At 38.4% G+C, this 23,042-nt stretch overlaps 1 protein-coding gene across 2 annotated transcripts in view; it reads right to left on the bottom strand.

Annotated features, from left to right (window-relative positions):
- The window catches only part of POLA1 (DNA polymerase alpha 1, catalytic subunit), a 305,648-nt gene that overhangs the window by 130,123 nt on the left and 152,483 nt on the right, over positions 1–23,042 (bottom strand). For both annotated transcript variants that reach the window (XM_079911477.1, XM_079911478.1), the window contains exons 33-34: positions 17,422–17,600; positions 15,464–15,595 (exon numbers count right to left, since the gene is read on the bottom strand). In XM_079911477.1, coding sequence (XP_079767603.1) covers positions 15,464–15,595; positions 17,422–17,600 — 311 coding nt within the window. The remainder of the gene's footprint in view (positions 1–15,463; positions 15,596–17,421; positions 17,601–23,042) is intronic.

Below are 23,042 nucleotides of genomic sequence, written 5' to 3'. Positions count from 1 at the left end.
AATTCCCTTCTCATTTTTTTTAGGAAAATTTGATTTATCAAATGTATGATTTTATTGAAAAGTGAGGAAAGAGTGAAAGCAATTTAAAATAAAATTACATTTAAAAGTAATTCTATATGCCAAGTTTAAAAGCTTAACAATTAGTTAATAAATGTATACCATAATATATTGAATACTGATTATAACACAAGCAATTGCAAGCATTCTGTTGTTGGCACTGCGCTCCACTGGAAGAGCCCATTAATAATCTTCTACCGTTCACCTGAAATGCAAATTAACGAGCTTTCCATAAAACAATTTGTGTGGCTCTTCCCCCTTCTCCTTTTTAAGTATATATTTAACTTGATACACGTATGAAAGCATATATACCTTTTATTCTCATAACTTCATATACAGAACTATATGAATATATAGAAATCATATATATAATAATAACCATAGAGGTCATATATAGAAATCACATTTAAAATACTTAGTGGTCCTCATACATTACATTAGAATTCATCAACATGTGTTTTTTGAAAAGTTTAGTAATCACAGAGGGAATTTTTATAAACACTAGGGCCCTTGCCTACCCTCAGAAATTCTAACCTAATGTTCCAGGGTGGGCTGACTCATCACTCTTTTTAAAACCCATCCAGGTGGGCTTCCCTGGTGGCGCAGTGGTTAAGAATCCGTCTGCCAATGTAGGGGACACGGGTTCAAGCCCTGGCCCAGGAAGATCTGCAGAGCAACTAAGCCCGTGCACCACAACTGAGCCACAATTACTGAAGCCCGTGCGCCTAGAGCCCATGCTCCGCCACGAGAGAAGCCACCGCAATGAGAAGCCTGCGCACCACAACGAAGAGTAGCCCCGCTCACTGCAACTAGAGAAAGCCCGCGCACAGCAACAAAGACCCAATGCAGCCAAAAATAAAATAAATAATAATAATAATAAAAAAAGAAAGACCTGGTTCAGATAAACCTTAAAAAAAACACACACACACACAAAATCCCCTCCAGGTGATTGTAATGTGCAGCCAAGGTTGAGATCCACTGTCTGCTTGATACAGAGACAGGCGTATGATAAAAACGAAATGCTGTGGTGAAAAAAAATTTTTAATGCAGCATTCTTAGAATGTTCCATCTGTCTCAAAATGTTCCTTTGGTTTTCAGTATGAAATTTTAGAATCTTAAAATGGCTGGGGCAACAACAATATTTCTAGGATGCAAGGACTTAATTCTCAAATAGGACTTGAGTCTATACTATCCTTCTTTACTGGTAAGGACCATATTAAAATGCACTGTTTTATTTTTCCTTTCTCTTTTAAGCAGCTTCACTATTTTGATAAAAACAATCCCTATTATGAAATATTCAAAGAGAGAAAAGCAATATGGAAAAAATGAAATTCACCTAAACTTTTCACCACTCAGATATGGTTTCTGACCTATGGTAAAATCCTTCTAGAAATTTCTTTAAGCATACACACATACAAAAATTTTACATAAGTGACACTACACTACATAAGCTGGTGTTTTTTAAAAACTCAACACTATTATGTGGCCAAATATTTGGTCCAATAAATACAGATTTGTAAAATAAATGTTAAAGGCTGCATATTAACTATGTATTTATGCAGGTTATTTTTAATGTTTCATGGGTCCTCAGTGTTCTTTTGAGAACCAACGGATTCACCTTTAATTCTCTTAACTATAGAAATGTCAAAAAAAATTTCTATAGCTGTAATGCTATATACTAGGGAGTAGAATTGGAAACCAAAATTTAAAAAGCAGGGCTTCCCTGGTGGCGCAGTGGTTGAGAGTCCGCCTGCTGATGCGGGGGACACGGGTTCGTGCCCCGGACCTGGAGGATCCCACATGCCATGGAGCAGCTGGGCCCATGAGCCGTGGCCAATAAGCCTGCACGTCTGGAGCCTGTGCTCCGCAGCGGGAGAGGCCACAACAGTGAGAGGCCCGCGTACCGCAAAACAAACAAACAAAAAAGCAAAAAAAAGAACAAAAACTTTCCCCAAATGAACTCCTTTAGGTATAAATCTAAAAAAACACATATAGGACTTTTATGCTGAAAACTACAAAATGGTAATGAAAAAATAAGAAGACCTAAATAAGTGAAGAGACATTCCGTGTTCACAGACTGGAAGACTCAACATAGTAAAGATGTCAACTGTCCTCAAAGGGGACTTCCCTGGTGGCGTTTGGTTAAGAATCTGCCTGCCAATACAGGGGACGTGGGTTCGAGCCCTGGTCATCTGGTAAGATCTCACATGCTGCGGAGCAATTAAGCCCGTGCGTCACAACTACCGAAGCCCGTGTGCCTAGAGCCCGTGCTCTGCAACAAGAGAAGCCACTGCGAAGAGAAGCCCGTGCACCACAATGAAAGAGTAGCCCCCACTCGCCGCAACTAGAGTAAGCCTGTGCACAGCAACAAAGACCCAAAGCAGCCAAATAATAATAAAAATAAAAAGATTTAAAAAAACTGTCCTCAAAGTAACACATACATTTAATATAATTCCAACAGAAATCCCAGCAAGACTTTTTTTGTTGATAGACAAGCTGACTCAAATTTATATGGAAAGGCAAAAGAACTAGAATAGCTAAAACATTCTATTAAAAAACACAATGGAGGAATCACACCACGTAAGACTTACTATAAAGCTACAGTAATCCAGACTGTGATGTTGGCAAAGGGCTAAACACAGAGATCAATGAAAGAGAACAGAGGGTCCAGAAATAGACCCACACAAGTATGCTCAAATGGTTTTTGACAAGGGTACAGAAGCAATTCAAAGGTGTAAGAACAGTCTTTTCAGTAAGTGGTGTTAGGACAATTGGACTTACATAGACCCTCCCCCCACAAAAAATGAACCTTGTCCTAACCCTCATACCTTACACAAAAATTAACTCAAGATGGATCATAGATCTAGACATAAAATTTGAATTCTTAGACATTAGACCAAAAGCAAGATCTATAAAATAAAAAAAATTTTAAGTTTGTTCTGTGAAACACAGCATTAAGAGAATAAAAGTACAAGCTACAGAATGGGAGGAAATATTTGCAAATCACATATCCAACAAAGGACGTATCTAGAATATATAAGAACTCAAAACTCAACAGTAAGAAAATAATGCAAATTTTAAAATGGGGGATAATTTGGACACTTCACCAAAAATGATATAAGGATGGCAAATATAAATACACTAACCATCAGGGAAATGCAAGTTAAAACCATGATGAGATACTGCCCACACCTATTAGAATGCCTAAAATAAAAAACACCAACTATACCGAGAGCTTATGAGGATGCTGAGAAACTGGAACTCTCATATGCTGCTAGTGGTAATGAAAAATGGTGCTGTTACTCTGAAAAATAGTTTGGCAATGTCTTTAAAAGGATAAAAATACACTTAACATATGAGCCAGCAATTCTACTCCTGGTTATTTAACCGATAAGAATGAAAAGTTATGCTCACACAAAATCCTATACACGAATGTTTATATAAGCTGAATTCATAATTACTAAAAACTGGCCAAACACTTTCCACTGGGTAACTGGATCAAAGAAACTGATACATCCATACACTGGAATAATATTCTGTAATAAAAGGAACAACCTACATGAAGGAAGACAGTCCCAAAGGCTGTGTACTAGGTGATTCCATTTCTATGACATTCTTGGAAAGACAGTAATAGAGTGAGGAGAATAGATCCATTACTGATCCATCCATGACAGATAGAGTTAGTGGTGGGAAGGAACGTGTGATTATAAGGGGATAGCAAGAGGAAGTTTTTTGGGGCGATATAACTATTCTGTATCCTGAATGTGGTGGTAGTTACATAAATCTATACATGTGCTAGAATCGGTAAAACAGCAAAATGCTATAGACATGGGTAGGTTAAAATGGATGCACATTTGAATATAGGAAAATTAAGTCTTCCTTTTAAGTGGCTCAATATCCCGGTTTCATTTCTAGGAAGCTGGAGTAGGGGATATAATTACTTGAGTGCTGGACCCACTGCTCATGCTGCTGGGGTTCTGTCTTCATGACTCATTGAACGAAAGTAACTGAGTTGAAGACATGACCTAATTTTCTTTTTCAAATCCTCAGATCTAAAATTTCTCTGCTGATGAAGTTCCAACGGATATGTTAGAATTTTTCTTCAGTGTTGTTTGTGGGGGAGTTGTCCTTAGAATTTAATTTTATATTCACAGATCAAGTACCTACCCACTCCTAGCTAAGCAAAGAAACACATATATTACAATGTTTCATTCTGCACATCTTTGAGAACGGCGGCAGCATATTCCATAAGGAGGTGAGAGGTGGGTCCCAGGTGGAAGATAATGCCATGGATGGAAAACATGACACTTCATAAGCAAAAGTGGTAGGACTCAGCATATGATGTGAGGTTAGCCTTTTGAATGAACTTATTTTAAAAGTGCAACTGAGGACTTCCCTGGTGGCCCAGTGGTTAAGAATCCACCTGCCAACGCAGGGGACACGGGTTCAAGCCCTGGTCCGAGAAAATTCCACATGTCGTGGAGCAACTAAGCCTGCGCTCCACAACTACTGAGCCTGCGAGCCACAACTACTGAGCCCACGCACCTAGAGCCTTTGCTCCGCGGCGAGAGAAGCCACCGCAATGAGAATCCCGCGCACTGCAACAAAGAGTAGCCCCTGCTCCCCGTAACTAGAGAATGCCTGTGCACAGCAGTGAAGACCCAATGCAGCCAAAAATAAATAAATAAATAAATAAATATTTTTTAAAGTGCAACTGAAAGAAGTAGCACAAGGGAACTGTGGACAGGGGGTGTGGGTGATAGATGTGTTTTGTATCTTGATTGGGGTAACAGTAATATGACTCTCATGCAATTGTAAACACTCATAGAACTGTACACCAGAGAGTGAACTGTACACCAGAGAGTGAACTGTACTGTATATAAATTTCAAAATGTAATAAGCACCATCCCCCATAAAAGTAATATACGCTCATTGTCAAATATTTGGAAAACAGAAATACAATGTTATATACCATTCAAGATACTGGATGTTAATGTACCGGAGTACAAATGGCTTATTGATATGGTTTCAGATTGCACACTGGAAATAACCTTTAAGAAACTGCCATGCTACAAGATTTGGTGGAGTGACAAAAAAGAATACCCACTATTAATGGAAAAGGCTATTAAAATACTCCTATCTTTTCCAGCTTCATACCTGTGTGAAGCCAAATTTTCTTCATATACTTCCACCAAAACAACACAACAACATATCACAATAGATTGGATGCAGAAGCAGATATGAGAATCCAGCTGTTTTTGAAGCCAGACAGCAAAGAGATTTGCAAAAATTTAAAACAATACCACTATTCTTACTAAATTATTTTGCTTTGTAAGACAGGTAGTTATTTTTCATTAAAAAATTTTGTCATATAATAGGCTTATTGTTGCTTATAAGTGGGTTAACAGTTTGTAGATGTCTCAGTTTTAATTTATAACCTAGGGGCAGGACGGGAATAAAGACTCAGACCTACCAGATAATGGACTTGAGGACACGGGGAGGGGGAAGGGTAAGCTGAGACAAAGTGAGAGAGTGGCACGGACATATATACACTACCAACTGTAAAACCGATAGCTAGTGGGAAGCAGCCACATAGCACAGGGAGATCAGCTTGGTGCTTTGTGACCACCTAGAGGGGTGGGATAGGGAGGGAGGGAGACGCAAGAGGGAAGAGATATGGGGATATATGTGTGTGTGTGTGTGTGTATATATATATATATATATATATATATATATATATAGCTGATTCACTTTGTTATAAAGCAGAAGCTAACACAGCATTGTAAAGCAATTATACTCCAATAAACGTGTTAAAATAAATAAATAAATAAATATAACCCACATAAGCAGAAACTCTGCCATTCTCAGTAAATTTAAGAGTGTGCAGGGTCCCACAGAACAAAAGGTTTGAGAACCACTGTGCTATGTAACATTGCATACACTCATCAGCATGAGAAGCCATTATGCTGTGAAAATTTAATCAGGTCTTTCTTTTCTTTTCAATTAATTAATTAATTAACTTTGGGGCTGTGCTGAGTCTTTGTTGCTGCGCGCGGGCTTTCTCTAGTTGCGGCAAGCGGGGGCTACTCTTCGTTGTGGTACGCGGGTTTCTCAATGTTATGGCTTCTCTTGTTTCAGAGCACCACGGGCTCTAGAGCACAGGCTCAGTAGTTGTGGGGCATGGGCTTAGTTGCTCCGCGGCACGTGGGATCTTCCCGGACCAGGGATCGAACCCGTGTCCCCTGTATTGGCAGGCAGATTCTTAACCACTGCGCCACCAGGGAAGCCCTAATCAGGTCTTTCTTGGTACTAGACTACTCTCCTTTTGTCTTTCTTTGCTGATCAGTTCCTGAAAGGAGTGGCTCTTGAGCGTGACTACATGAAAAGCTGCAATTGAAAGAAATTATCCTCAAAGGATTATGTGTGACTTCATCCACATGGTTTCTAAATCTTTAGTATACATATAGACATAAATCCTGGGCAGTTTGGGTTTTTTCCTGCCATGATTCTTAAGCATTCTTTGCTGGTGGATGGAGACTGAAGGCTGGCTACACAGGCTCCTGAGAGCCGAGCTAGCAAATCACCTAGGTTCCCAGCAACACGAAGAGCTTCTCCAACAGCCAAGGAGCCTGAGCACCTGTGCAACGTGAATGAGGCTGGGGATCTTTCTGGAAACAAGCTGCATAATGTACGTCACAAAACTCTAACAGAAGAGTTATCATATGCTGGAACATGGTAGAAACCAAAAATATTTCTGAGGGAGTACCAAGGGTCAAATGAGTTTTGAACCAGTAAAGTTATACACTGCTTTTCAAAACCCAGCTAAGACCAACACACCGTAGGTGTTGGTATGAGCATATGGTAAAGCCATACCTGACGCACACCAAGCCCAAAACAAACCAACACCCACCAATTAGAAAATACTGGTGCTCTAATTTTCATTAGTAGTATTTGGAATCCAGGCTTTGAGAATTTTTCTATGGTACCATGGAAAGGCAGCTGAACTAAATCCCTCTTGAACAGAAATATAGTTGTTCCATTTAACATGAGAGTAAGCTAGACAGAACAATCTGGAAATTCGTATCTGTAACTATCTGCAAAGGGCCAATTTCCACATGTGAACCATAACGTATACTTTCTAAGCAAGCCAAGTTTGAGACACGCATTGCCTGGGGCGCTCCCCTCCCCTCTCTCGTTTTACCTGTGCAGCAGAGAACGGAGAGCTCAGTTTTGCTCCTTGAAGTCAAGAAGGTCAACGGTGTGAGAATCTCAGTTTTGAAAGGTTAAATGAAATTTGTTCTGGTTCAGTGTCTTACTCTACTACAAGACAGTACACCTCTAGATGACTGGAGTTAGACCTGAAGTTGAATTTTTCCTAAAGACCCAAGGTTAGAGAAATCAATCTGAAAAAGGAATTCTACTGTTTTCGGCACAAGCAGTTTTCTGTTTTTACCCACTTGTTTTCAGATATTTGACAACTCCTATGGCATTTCCTGAGCATTTCAAAAAACCTCCAATTTTCCCTTCAGAGGGGGCGAACCGTATCAGAAGCCGCCGAAAGCCCAGGCGCCCCTTCAGTGGCCGCGCTGGTCCTTGGCTGGGCAGCTGTAATCGGCTTTCTGGACTCATGTCCCTGCCAGCCCTGTGGCCTGGCTTAGCTTGTGAGGCTCACGCCAGGGCTCTGGAGGCATCCTGCTGAAAGAGGGACTGCAGTGAGGATGGCGTGCAACTTGTTACTCATCAACGGCTGTCTTACCGTATGTGATGATGAGCAGAATTCTGGACTAGGGTCCCCAAGGATGGTCACAGTCCTGATGCTGCTACTTGTAACCTGGGAAAGTCACTTGATAGCTCCAGTCTCTCAGAAGAGCATGACTCGTTCAATAACTCTTTACTGAACAACGACCAGGTTAGGTACAATACTGGGTGCTGGGTCTTGGAGGACTTAAGAACCTAGTGTCCTTTCCTTGCTTGTAGCCACTTCCTCAAGCTGCCCTTATCAGCGTCCCTTCCTAAAGCTGACTTTGGGGCCACATTCACCAACACTGAAAAGGAAACTCCCATGCTGGCAAAGTGCAGGGAGGGCCAGGAGCAAGGACAGCGCGGAGTTAGGTATCGTTCTGACTTGGGGGGGCGGGGGGGAGAGTGGCGAGACAACGGAAGCTTCCAGATGGACGCCTCGGAAAGACGGGGCAGCGAGGCCCCAGCCTAGGGCTGAATCTCAGGGTGGGAGCGGACGGGGGCGGAGCACGTGGAGGAACCCAACCGAGCCACGTCATCCACTGTTACCTCAGAACAGAATAATGAACGTTAACAGCGAGTGCTCTTGAGGCACTAAGCACTGGAGATGCATCATCCCATGTAGTCTTTCTTATGACCTGATGTGCCAGGTACTACCACTGTCGTTGTCTTATAAGCTACGAAACGTTGGCCTCGAGAAGTTACTAAACCGCTAGATGACCAAAAAGAACTCTGACCAGGTGTTCGAGTACAAAACCTCACAGTCCATCGCGAGGCTAGCAGGGGCTGCTCTGAAAACTGATAAAAGCAAGTGCTAAGCTTTCCAAACAGGAGGAAAGAACAGGCAAGGGCAGTGGCTACGACAGCCTCCACCTCTGACAAAAAGCTCTCAGAGGAGGAAAATATGCACATGCGGGGAATGACATGGGCAAGAGACAGGCTATGGCCCGAGCTCAGACCCTGCAGAAAGATCTGAGGTCAGTGTTCCCTGTGGTCAGGGCACCTGAGAATTTGGTGTGGGTTCCCTCCTAGTTCCTCAAGATCACGCTCTAGTTCTGCGACTCCCCAAATAGGGTCCATGCCATAAGGTTAAGATTAAACAAAATAAAAGATAAAGAGGTGCTGTGATAAATATAGAGAGTACAAGGAACGTTGGTTACTCTATGAAGGTTAAAAGTCAGGTGGCATATAAGGGTGTACCTGATCCAATTTGCTTATTGGAACTCCTTTTTTTTGAAACAGTTCAAGTTTAATTTGTTGATATATGGCTTGTGGTCTATACTTAGACAAACACTAAGTTCTGCAACATACTGGAACTCCTTTATAACAACTAATATTCATACCATGTTAACGCTGTTTGTGTAGAACACGTAGCTGGCACGTTTTAGGGGACTAGATTTGACCTGTTATTCCCTTAGATTTGTACAATAATACATTTACTTACAGTAAGATTCTACTTCTTAGTTTTTCTGTAGAACACACCATGGTGTTGCAGTAAAATGTTATACCTGACTGAAAATCAGCTTGGTGGATATTCATACTTAAGAAAAAACAGCCATTCGCTAATAAAAACACACCAATCCTCCATCAATGGGCCCTGGTATTAGAATACCGCATTTAAAAAAAGCAACTGGTGTCCGTGGTGTTCATTTATGTTAAACTTCCCTATCAAATGGTGTGGAGCAAAAAGAAATACTAATTCTTTTGTTTTGTCTTAACAAGATTTAAGATGAGTTCTATGGATTCCTAAAGAAATGATCCTTCTTCAGGCACCGCTGGGCAGCATGGATTGCACTGCCTGGGATGCTGAATGGGTGGGATGGATATCTACTGCTTCTTTGCATGCCTTTTGTACCACTTATAATTATGCTGTTAAGAGTCTTTACAAAAAAGAAACCCAGTTTATTCTTTTTAAATGTTCTAAATATAAATGCAGAGGCAAGGAGATAAACAATAATTCCACTGGTGCTTAGAGTTTAAACTATTTGAACTAATGTACCTGTGAGACTACTGCATATTGCAACCTACAACCTAAAAACTATCAGCCCATATCACCACAGGTAAGAAATGAGAAATTTTGAGGGTTATTGAACACCGAATATTTGCAGCTGAACAAGACAGAGTTACTGAACATCATTGCATGGCTCTAAAACCCTCAGATCCGCCAGCACACGATAGCTCTCATGAAGTACTGCTACATTTGAAAAGCAAAAGGCAATGGAAGTAAGAGTGGGTCTATAAGTAAATTACACGGGTAGGGGTGGGGATGGGGGTGGCGATCTAGTGAGAGGCTGCTTCATCTTTAATTATTAGATTTATTTACTAATTGAGCTCTGTGTATTCCTAAAGAAATGGTCCTCCTTCAAGCATTGTTGGACACCATGGATTCTGTTGCCTGTGATGCTGAGTGGGTGTGTATTTTGGTGGAGCAAATATATTAACCAATACTTCACCCTGCCCTCCCTGCACTTTTAAGGTCCTGTCCTCAGATTCAACTTCTGGCTTAACAACATTATGTTTGGTGGTTGTTATTAATTTTGTTTTCAAGGAATGCATATCCATTCCAAACTTAACAAGCATCATTTTCTGTTTTTTTTTTTAGCAAAGGTGCAAAACCAAAATGAACGTGGATTTTTCATATACCACAAAACATCCCACTCCACTTCCTGGATGTGTGCTGTCTTCTAGAGGGACTCACAGTATCATTGGTCAAATGCTCCCTTCTTTACTAGGTGCTCACACACGTGAGCATAAGAAAGTCTGCATCATGAGGCAAGTAACGCTGGACATTATTTTTGGAATTCCTCATAAAAGTGGGTCCAAAAGAGATTTTTAAAATGTGACTTATACCACAATTAATATACTGAGACAGAAATGGGAAAAATACAGGGAGAGAGCAGGAGTATGAGAGGAAGAACAGCTAGGCATCCACTCTCTGCCACCCTGTGTAGTAAGAGTGAGACTCTTGTGTCAGGACAATGAGAATACGTTTCTGCACGATGTGATTTTGCATCTTAATAAAAATATTTCTGGTCAATGCCTCTTTGCCTGACACTTGGTTTGGGGAGAAAACAAATTAAGGCTATGAACTTGGAGATGGGCATATATTGAAACCAATAGTAATCAGTGACATAAAATAAAGACAGGGTAACAAAGGGCTATATTAATGCTTTCATGACCTTAAATTAATGTGGAGTCTTGTGTTAGCCTGAGAATCTTGTGAACCGCTAATAAACCTTCTGCCAATATGATAGCAGTGCAAAAAAGAATTTAAAGAAAAAACAAGAAAGTATATTACTAAACATTAAAATACATACACTATTGAGAGCAAACGGCTGGAGCAGAGATCACAGATGAGACACCGAAGAAAGCACAGGTCCTGTCCGCAGAAAGCTTATGTCAGGAAAATTCTGAGACTGTAAAACCAACAGCAAATTTCTAAGGAATTCAATCACCTATTTCTGGTCCTAGCAACTAATCAATGTTATCATATGCATAGCACTGACTAGCTGTTAACTGTTAATTTTTCTAGATGCAGGGCCAGCAATACCTCTGTTTAAACAGCATAGTGAAGTGCCCCAAGTAATGCTCCTTTACAAGTTGCTGGAAACACTACAAGGCTGGTGAGAAATACATTTCGCCCCACTGGAACACTCTAAAACCTGCATAAGCCATCAATGGGAATTGAGGAGGATATTTCAGTTGACTATCCACCTTTAGAAACGAATGGCTCTTTAAGTATTAAAATGAGGGTTTAATGTACATTATAACTAATAGTACTTGAGATGAAAGTAAATGAGCCACTACCCCCCTCCCAGGTACCAAGAGGGGTCAGATTTCCCATTTATCAGCAAGTCTTCAGGGTAGGCAGCATCTCAATCTCACATTCTCTTCTGCGGCTGCTTCATGGATGGCTGAGGGGAACACTTCAAAAATGAACCAGCTAAACAAACTTCCCAGCAGCACTTGACAGAGCTACACCTATTCTTCCCATTTCCAAAGCAGTGGAGAATTAATTACCAGTTCTATGGATCTATTGTAAGTATAATAGACTAAAGAGCTATCACAGACACATTTATTGTAAAAGCACAATCCCAAGAGTGTCTACTGGAGGGCCAAAACGATTAACACAAATGCTTTGTCAGATCAAAGATAAAACCTGCACCGCCCAATTGAGGAATGAATTAGAACAGTGGGTTATCTTTCAAATTAACCAGGGCAGTTAGTGAGGAAAATTTCATGAAAGTGTAATTCTTAGCCTTTGTGAATCCACACAGCAGGCATTCTGCCAGCTGACAAGATGATGAAATTTTCATGCTTAAAAAAAGCCCTCTTCATTTCCCAATTTAGATTAGCTAGTGTTTCTCTCCCCTTTTGTGCGTGCGTGCGTGCGTGCGTGCGTGTGTGTGTGTGTGTGTGTGTGTGTGTCTATTTGCTCTTCTGAAGCAGAATTTAAGGGGAGGGGAAACACATATCAATTTTTCACTGTAAAACTGAGTCTTTTAAAAACATCCTTAAAAGCTGAGAGATATAGTCTTTAAACTGCCTTTTTATGATTTTCAAAGAAATACCAGTTCGATTTTAACTTTGTATAGAGGAACCAATTAGGACCGGGGCATGAAATCAACTTTGAATTAGAGCTTTCTGTGCTGCCTCAAAGTCTTCCAATGCTTCGTCAAATCTCGAGATAAAGCATTAGAGTTGTTTTCCTCCTAAGGAAATTAATATATTACTTGAAATATCCTTGCTTGGTGCTTCTTGTATTTCTACGTATACAGAAATTTAAATGTTCTATGAAACAAGAATCCGAAGGATACAATCATTGCTGTACGGTGAGAGAAAAAAGCATTTCCCCTGCTATTAAAGGAGCCAATATTAAAACACTACGATACAGACTGATTCTCAGATATATAAAAATTTTAATGTTTGCTGTATCACATTTATTCAGTCAGCACTATTTATTCACCACAGAATACAACAGAAGATGTGGTGTATTTTTTTAAGAGTGATTAAGAAGTATACTCTGCTACCCTAAACTTTGGCCCTTTTGTTCTTGACAGCCAGATTTCTTGGTGATCTAGAACTGTGTTCCCTGGCAGGTTACAGTGTTTGGTTAAGTACCTTATACTCCTCCACTGTCTTACAAAAGCTCCTTCCTTATGGAGATGCCTCCTTTCTCAATGTAGGTTGTTCTTGCCTGCAGTGATTCTAAAACTAAAATGAAAAAAATATGGAGAATCTTGTTCTCAGTCCACTAACAACTTTATGTCTAGTGGGGAGCATTTTTTAACTTGCAGAATAGGAGGGAACTCTTTTGGTCATTAGCTTCAGAGAACAGTCACTTTGATCTCAGTACTCAGTACCAACATCCTTATCTCCAGTACACTTGGTGTATTAATCTCCAGCTGGATTACCACTGCTATGGTATATCACACTGAACTAACTGTAATCAGGATCACTTGAGGCATGATGACAAAAGAAACTCCACACCATATCCCTCTACTGGCAAAGTTCACTTAAGTCTGGGGTCAGGAAGAAAGAGAACACTCTACCAATAAACTGTAACTTGGAGGTGCATGAGCTCTCTGTATAAAAGCTCTGATCTTGAGAATATCTGAAACATTTGTTCATCATGGGGCCATGAAAAGAACGAATAATGGATTTCTTTCTCTTCTAGACAATCACATATGCCTAAGGACAGAAAGTAGAGAAACAAGTTCTTAATTTTGAGGACAATCATATCTTTCTTCAAGTGTAGGAATGACATTTGGGTATTTTAATTAGAAATGCCTTAGGAAAGTCAATCAAGTGGGCAGTTAACGACAGGAAAACTAACTTGCTGCTAGTGAGATGGTTGGTAGACAATTAAAACAAATGCTGTAGAAACCACGGGTTAAACGTCTGGATGCCTAAAACTAGGTTATTTAGCTTGAAAACTACTTATACAACCACGACCACCACACCACACACACAGTTAGAAATCAATCTTTCAGTTAGGGCATATTTCTAACTATTCAGAAGATCATTTTTCTGCCTATTCTCAACTTAGTCAAAACAGATTGCCCGCTCTTAGAGAAGGAAATAGATGAGCTTCTTATAGTATTAACATTTCCACGGTGAAGATTTTGATAGACTAAACACAGAGAGAAAACTCAGAATTCTTCCCAAGAGTCAAGAATCATGCTCTGCTCAATGAGGTCTGTAAACGAGCTGAATAGTTTTGATTTGGACTCTTCATGCTAAATAAAGGCCTAACATTTCACGTGCTGAACATTTCATCTACTGCGGAATGTGAACCCACAGATAACCTTTATTCCCATCCAACTGTTCATTAAGTAGAGCACCAGATTATTCACTAAAATGTTTCAGATTTCCCAAAATGTAGCCATAATTATTATTTTAAAAATATCTTCAGACAAACCTACTTGGTTCTTTTTTCTTGACGAATACAAATTATTCTACTCCAAAATCACAAGACTAGAACTCTATGCTTTTACTCTTCATCCTAATGATCTAATACTTGATTTTCATTTAATGAGTTCGATTTTAAAGAAGATAATGCTACGTTATATGTTAACTAACATATAAGTAGAAATTATAGGATGATATTGATCAAAGTCAAGAGTCTTACCTAATAGAACCAGAGCATTTTTTGGGAAATGCGTTGCCAGCGTAACCTCCACCTAAGTTACAGTGAACTTTCAAGTAACAGAAATTTTGTTTAGATGACAAATGACATAATGAAACACTAAGAAAAATCAAGTGGGAAATGTGGTGTTTTTTCTTTTAACTTTTGAAGAGAAAAAAACTAATTCATATGAAATGTGTTAAAAACCAAAACAAAAACTTTGAAAGGAACCTTCTTTCTAATGCAGACAGCTCACTCACTGTTCTGGAACTTTTCCTATATATTTATAAAAATTAGACGTTCTTCTTTAAAATGCCACACAAAAGCACTGAAATTTAAAAGATGTTTATTCTGATTTCTTTGGAAAACTAAGCTATGAAATGGTTTAGATGACCACATAAACACAAAGTGTTAGCTAGTTGGCAGTTTTTTAAAATCACCACACGGGAAGGGATAGTTAGGGAGTTTGGGATTGACATGTACGCACTGCTGTATTTAAAATGAATAAACAATAAGGATCTACTGTATAGCACAGGGTACCCTGCTCAATTATGTAACAACCTAAATGGGAAAAAAAATCTGAAAAAGAATAGATATATGTATAACTGAATCACTTTGCTGTACACCTGAAACTATCACAACATTGTTAATCAACTATACTCCAATAAAAAGTTTTTAAAAAGTAAAACAGAAATAAAATCACCACACATGAGTTTACAGCTCTAGTTGCCAAAGATAGGTAATACTGATTTTTCCTCCTCTGATCGAAAATCTGAGTGACCATTTAACTTCATTTTATTTAGGCAGCAATAAACTACAATACTTCCTGATTATATTCTCATTTTTCCTTAAAAGCAAAAACTTCATTACTAAAAATACTGCTCATTAATGAGATGAAATGCCCAACAGAAAAATCAAATCATTTTCCTGTCTTTTCAAAATTTTACAGTTTCATACAAAAACCGTATCATTTTATTTTAAAACAAGTACCAAACCTTAGTAAGTTGCATATGTAAGACACTCATTATGGATACTTACTTCGTAGTATTTTTTAATGCATCGTCTAATGTCCATGATCAATTTGTTGCTCAGCTGTACCATAAAGGTCAGAGGCGAAGCCTTACATTCGATGTTACTGCAACGATACAAGCTGGGCTCCATATCGGTTCCCTACAGAAGTCAAGACAGACAAGTACACAAAAGGTTATAAAAGGTTTCTTGTGCTTAAAAACTTACATGCTGTCCTGGTGTACAATATTTTAAATTCATTTTATTGGTAAGCTTTTTTTTTTTAACATCTTTATTGGAGTATAATTGCTTTACAATGGTGTGTTAGTTTCTGCTGTATAACAAAGTGAATCAGCTGTACATATACATATATCCCCATATCTCCTCCCTCTTGCGTCTTATTGGTAAGTTTTTAACCTTATTTTCTCAACCACTTTCCTCCCAAAGATCCCCTCAGTCACCACATACCTTCTACTCTTGCCACCATCATAATGGAGTACAAAGCCCAAGGGAAAATCTTGAAATTACTTTTTTTACATTCAATACACGACAGACTATGGATAAAATAGTTTCCCCTCTGAAAATACCAGTGAAGTCGCATTATTGGAAATAAACATCCTTCCTAGAGATACTGATCAAGAATTTAAATTTGCACTTAATTCATTCCAAGGCAAAGCAAGAGCGTTAATGACAACAGTTTGCTCCATACTGCCAACTTAATTTTAAGAATAAAGCCTAAAACTTAAGCGTTACACCACAGAGTGATCACTTATTGTTAGCTTAGCAAATCTAAAATTTCTGTAACCACTGCCCCCCAACAAATGAAATGTATTTGGGGGAGGGGAGAGAGGAGGAGTAAAAATTTGAAAAAATGAACTATTAGTAGTTGGAGAAAACGTTTTGTTTTGTTTTAAACAAAGACAAAGCAAATGTAATATTCAGGGAAACTGTTGGGGTTTCTGGAGCATTTGTTTTCCTTCTTGATACTTAAACATCTTGGTTTCCTGCTCCAATCTGGTACATAACCCTACGCCGCCACACGAAGCAATTCCAGGTGGAAGAGATTTTAGAGCTTGACATCGGGCTCTTCCACAGTTAGCCCATCTGCAAGTCGTCAAGCCTCCATGCAATTAACTATCTTATTTACAGCTGTAATGAAGCAAAACTCAAGGATTTAGCAAGTATTGCTGATCTGTGTCTGCCTCTTCCTTGCACTTGCTTCCAAAGACTGCTTTGTTTTGATTCAAAAAAATGCAAAACATCTGCTGTTTGTCCAAATTAACTTAAAATAATTACTTTTAATTTAGATAAAGGACGTATTTTCTTTCAGTTTCAAGGTTTTACGTGGTTCTGCTGCCTACTCATTTGCCAATGGCTAGTACATGTATAACACTGCAGTGGAATCAAGTAGATTGGCTAAGTTTCAAGTTCTGATCCAAGGTCAATGATACATTTTTTGGCAGTACTTCTTTAGAGAAATGTCTCCCTGTGACTTTTTTAATGCCTGATATGCAAAGACAGCAAAGATAATCACAGTACCTTTGTCAAAAAGGAGGCAAGTGGGATGTGTAAAGATAAACAAAAACTTTCCAAAAACACTTAGTTCCCCATTAACTTGATTTAAGATAAAGGAAAATATTGCTCTAAGCCTTAATAAATTGGGCCGGGAGTGGAGAAATACAGGTTGCTAATTAAGGAATTACAATAAAAATACTTTAAGATAATTCAGAGTTTTTAAGAGATTCCATTTAAAAAACCAAGGCCAAGCATTCTAGGAAGCCAAAAACAATACTCAAGCATACTCTATTAAGAGGTTTCAAGCAGAAATAAGTAAGCTGTGAAGGCAGAATTCATATGATGCTAAAATTCTTTAAACACATAAAAACCTGTGTTTTCTTTTTCCTTTTTATACACATAGTAGAGAGAAAATGGACTTTATACTAGTTCACTCACAAAACAAACAAACAAAAGAACCAAAAGCAACTAACCGAACCATCGAAGACGCTATCGTAAATATTCTCAGTTCCACATATAGGGCATGGACATTTGAACCTTTCACAGTCCCTGTATTTCTCTTCATCCGTGAGCTGTGCTGGGCCACCAAGGAGAGCATCATTCTCTTCATCTCTGTGATAATGATGAACTCTAAATTGGGTGGCGTCAAGTCCTATTAATGTTAAAGAAAAAATAAATTCAGAAAGGTACAATTATTTAAATTCCCTTCTCCAAAAATACTCCAAAGAAGAGAAATCAGAAAAGAATTATTTCAAATTCATGCACATACTACACAACTATTTGAACTCAAGATAGAGGCTCATATCACCAAGACAAATGACTTCCTTTTTTAAGGAGATTATAAACAAAACAAGTAAACTGCACCAAAACAATGCAGAGACATTCCACTGGACATTTGCGTTTGGAAGCAACTACTTCTATAGGATGGTTTTACTATTTTCTTAAAGTTACGATAAAAATCTCAAAAAAATGTGCACTGTTAAAATCTCCTAAAATCAAAGTATCACCATTAAAACTGAAAATAGAGAATAAAAATCCCATTATGGAAAACAAGTTCACTGCTATTACAACTCCTTCAAGCGCAGACACCACTGCTAACCCTGATTTCAATGCAGTGGTCGATTCCATCTTGGCTCAGTAGTTAACAGCATGTAGGTTGCAATCTAATTCAGTGGTTAAAATTCAGTAGCAGCATCTGAGTCAAAACTCAACATGTTTTTTTTTTTGGTGTTCTGAATTCAGAAATTTAAAATATGTGCAAAAACAATGAATCTACAAACTCTACAGGCCAAAATGTCCCCGACAATACTGAAGCCAAATATACCTTCTATATTTCAATCAAAACAACACAAGAAATCAATCGATGCATAGTTTACACTATCTTGTTTCCCCAAACTATTTGAGAAAAGAAACGATTGTAAGGCCAACCAATTTAACTTGCCTTTGACCAAAGCACATATGTCAAAATGTACTATTTGGATTTACACTTAAAGATATTCCACACTGTATCTTATAACATTTTCTTGAAAGCATTCCTTAGCAATCCCAAAGAATTCTAGGCTTCTGAGTAATCTAAAGAAAGCTATCATTTGTTTTAGTATAAAGGTAAATAAGTAATAAAAACAGTCACTGAGCAAAAAAGTTCAAATACCAAAAACATCTAAAAATTATTGTAACTCTATCAACAGCTTGCATAGTTAGATAATCTAACAGATGTATTCAGAACTCAGTGACAAGATCCTAAATCCCATCTGGTCAATTGTCAAGTGACATCTCTTTAATTATAAAAGACTTAGGGCTGACTGACACAGTGGAAAGGTGCTGAACAAAGAATGAAAAGACTGAGACTTTGAGTCTTGGTTTTTTCACCTGCAAGATGGAGCTACTACCACCACCGTGCACTTCTGGAGTTTAAATCGGATGTGAGGGACAAATCATTTTCAGTGGTGCCTATCACTGGTAAGCACCCAATAAATGCCACGTGAATGAAAAAATAAAATACTGGATGAACATCATTTAATCCACCATTTAATATTCACTCAAAATTACAAATTTGGAAAAATATATGAAACGCACGTTCGTGTTGCACAGCAAGTTAATAGCTGCTCTTTGTAGTAATTAATCAAAGTGAGTATTTCCCAACATGATAGTGTATAATAAAAACAAAGACTACACATTCAAAGCAAACTGAAAAACTGTTCTTGGTTACTGTAACATAGGTCACTTGGCCCCAAGACTCACTATACATTTTTATTTTACAAGTTACCTATAGCTTAAGAGCAACAGCAAGTTCGTGAAGTGTGGGGGAACATACACCCTCTCATTTAAAGACAAGGAGGGGCAGAGGAGTAAGAGAGACCATGCCCACGCCTGTGAATGGTGCCATTTCTTCTCTGTAGTGAAGGGCAACTGCTGCAAATTCCTGAACCGCTAGCTGTGAATCCAACTGTATTCACATAATGTCTTGCTTTATTCACGATTATGAGAAAGCAGCTCCACCTTTTCTCTGATGGTATAATTATTCATCAATTTCCCAGGCCAATACTATTCAAAAAGTAAGGAAACAGAAAAATAATAAGTGTTTTCTGAAAGACAAGCTTCTTTCACAACCTAAATATCAAGGAACAAAACAAAGCTGGCTTTGCACATAGACAAAACTGGCTGGGCTCTAACAAGGAAGCAGTGAAATCTCTTTCTAGGCCTCCCCACCAGCCATGCCCACTGAGTGCACCTGAGGCTTGGGGAGGCCTGCCTGCTGAGCACACCACAACTGGACATGGGCTGCCTTGCTACTTACGGAGAAAAGCCCAGCAAGTGACCAAGAGTTATGAAAAATTATCAGGCCTTATGAAATGCCTACTTTAAATGTCCATTTCCACAATCCTTATCTGCCCATGGCAGCAACAAAAACAAATGGCCTACCTAATTACTTCAGATTTATTCACAAGCTGATTTTTTTTCAAGAGAAGGGACTTCACCTCAGCACTCTTGGCCATAAGTCAGTGGTAAATTTTTTAAATATAAAGGGAGAAGACGGTGTAATTACCTTAAAATATTAGGTATATAACGATCCTTGTACAAGAAGTTACTTGGATACAAAAATATCACAAAAAAAGTGATTTCCTTGGAAGGACAATTATAAGTTCAACAGAAAAATCACGGAGGGCTAAGTTAAATCTTTTTAAGAAAACATATAATTAGTCATGTTAAAAAGTATGGATCATTGCTGCTGGAGTCCTTTTTTAAGGTCAAAATCCATGCTTAAACCGCAAACTTATTCAACATATAAATTAATTTTTCCAAATCCGCACAAAATTGGCGATAAGCAGCTTATTTAGAAGTTTCAGGAAACTTAAAAAAGTTTTACTGCTTAAACCATAACTCGTTAAGGCTGGAGCGAAACAACAGGGAAAAAGTATCTGGTGCTGCCACCTAGAGGTAGATTCTGAATTTTAAAATGTACAAAACAGCTGCTACATAGAACTCCATTCGTAGTTACTGTCCCTCCAAAATGAAGCACTATTGTCAGAAATGACATTAAAGCAAAATCTTTATAATCACAGTTTCCATACATGCATATACAGGGCATAATCAATATTAAACTGCACACCATACAGTAAGTAATCACAGTAGTCTTTGAGCGAGCAAGAGATAACAAAACTGAATTCCAAGTTCCTTATCTCTTCTAATGAGAGCTTTCTCTGAACAACTGGCTTAAAGAAACAAACTTTATGCCCCAGCTGAAAAGAGATCTTCCACTTCTACTAGACTAGCTTTTGACAGATGACTTCAATCATTTGGTCCAGCACAGAGTAAAAGGAGGAGCAACCTCCTTGGGCTTGGCACCAGTTACGTGGGGGAAGAGCAGGAGTGGAAATGATGTGTGCTTTAATTCAACCCTGTGGCTTGTCGTGACCCAGCCGCACCGTTTTGCTTGGGCTGCAGTGGGGGAGTGGGGGAGGGCAACAACGACGAGACGGGACAGAGGGGCAGCGGAACGAAATTAAAATACTGTCATTTATAATTAGAAAACTTATAGGATCTCACATTATTTTGGCAACAGGATCAAAGCTCTCATGTTTCAAGAAGTATTTATAGAAAGTAACATCACAGGCACTGGAGGGGATGAGTTCAGCAGTGCCGTGTTATACTTAAGATCTCCACATTCTTACCACACATTTAGCACAGAATTATTTTTTTTACCACAATTTTCTAACAATTGTAAACTATCTGTTTTTAGAATGTTCACTTGCCTCCGTTTCCAAGGAGTATTTAAAATACTCCAAACCCAAAGCATTAGGTTTAGACTAAGGCTGATGCGCCTGACTAAATGATCTTCTTCCTCCAAAAGACAAGGTCTCTATTAGTGCAACTGCAAATAACTACAGTAAAGTCAATTACATGTGTTCATACAACTGGGGAAGAGGGAAAAATCCATATGAATGAAACTCCAGATGAGTAGAGTAACTGGTATTCCCAAGCAGTTGTCTGTAATATGAATCACTCAAACTACTAGGGAAGCTAATTAATGAAGTCTTACTGTGAATATTTTTTTCTAAAAATTTCTTCTAGCAAATGAATCCTTTCCACGAATCCAAGCTTTCATATAGCTGGACTTCTTAGAGAACAATATACAAACTGAAAACTTAGTAGGATTAAAGAAAAGATATTTAATGAATTTTTAAAAGGTGACTGCTATATCCATAAAAAGCCTCGTATAAGAAAGTTCATAGCAGCTTTATTCATAATAACCATAAATTGGAAACAATCTGATGTCCATCAACAGGAGGATGAATAAACAAACTGGTATAATCTACCATGGACTACTACTCTGCAATGAAAAAGACAGAATATTGACACGCAACAAGATGGATGAATCTCAAAAATACGCTAAGTGAAAGAAGCTGAACACAAAAAGTATATAACAGAGGAGATTATTTATATAAAATTCTAGCATAGGCAAAACTAAACTATGGTCCTAGAAATCAGATGAGTGGCTGCTTTTGTGAGGGGGAGGGTATGGACTGGGGAGAGTGCAATGGAACTCTCTAGGCAATGGAAATATTGTTTTGATAAACTGTTTGCATAATACTCTTAACGCTGTACGTTTCATGGTACATAAATTATACTTGAAAACAAAAACATTCCAAATAGAAGACGTTTGTGATATATACTAAAAACATTCCAAATAGAAGATGTTTGTGATATATATTTCCAAAGAACTCATTCAGAATATAAAAGGAATGCCTGCAAATCAATAAGAAAAAGACAACTCAACAGGAAAGCAGAAAAAGACTTGGACAGCTCACAAAAGAAGATATTCAAATGGCCAATAAGCATAAGAACAGGTGCTCAACTTTATTAGTCATCCAAGAAACACAAATTAAAACCACAACATTATGCCATCACATAAAATGGAGGAGAGAGGAAACACCAAGTATTGGTAAGAATGTCGAGCACTCAAACACTGCTAGTAGCGGGTCTAAATTAGTAGGACCACTTTGGAAAATTGGTAATATCTACTAAAGCTGAACATACATGTTCCCTATGACCTAGCAGTTCTCCATCTAAGTATATACCCAACAGAAATATATACAATTGTTCAACAAAAGACATGTGCAAGAATGCCCAAAGCAGCACTATTCATAACCACCCGGAGTGGAAAGAACCCATAAGTAGGTAAGTCACACAGTGTAGTATATTCATACTAGACAGAAATGAAGTACGACCACATGGACCCATCTCACAAACATATTGAACGAAAGTAGCCAGACATAGAGAGTAAAGACATCATTTATACAGCATAGAAATATAAGAACACTTCACCTATGATGTTAGAAGTCATGATAGTAATTTTCTGGTGGGGCATGGAGGATAATTTCTAGAAGGAAATACGAGGGAGCTTCTGAGAATGTAGTAATATATTGTTTCTTGAGCTCAGGACTGACTACACTGGTATGTGTTTACTTTAGCAAAATTCCTCAAGCTGTTCAGTTAGGCTTTTGCATACTTTTCTCTATGTATGTTATACAAGAAATTCACACTGATTTCTCATACCACATACAAAAATAAATTCAAAATGGACGAAAGACTT

The sequence above is a fragment of the Stenella coeruleoalba genome (genome assembly GCF_951394435.1).
Source record: "Stenella coeruleoalba genome assembly, chromosome: X".
In the NCBI taxonomy this organism is placed as follows: domain Eukaryota; kingdom Metazoa; phylum Chordata; class Mammalia; order Artiodactyla; family Delphinidae; genus Stenella; species Stenella coeruleoalba.
The sequence above is the reverse complement of the archived record's forward strand: the minus strand, read 5'-3'. Positions and strand labels throughout refer to the sequence as shown.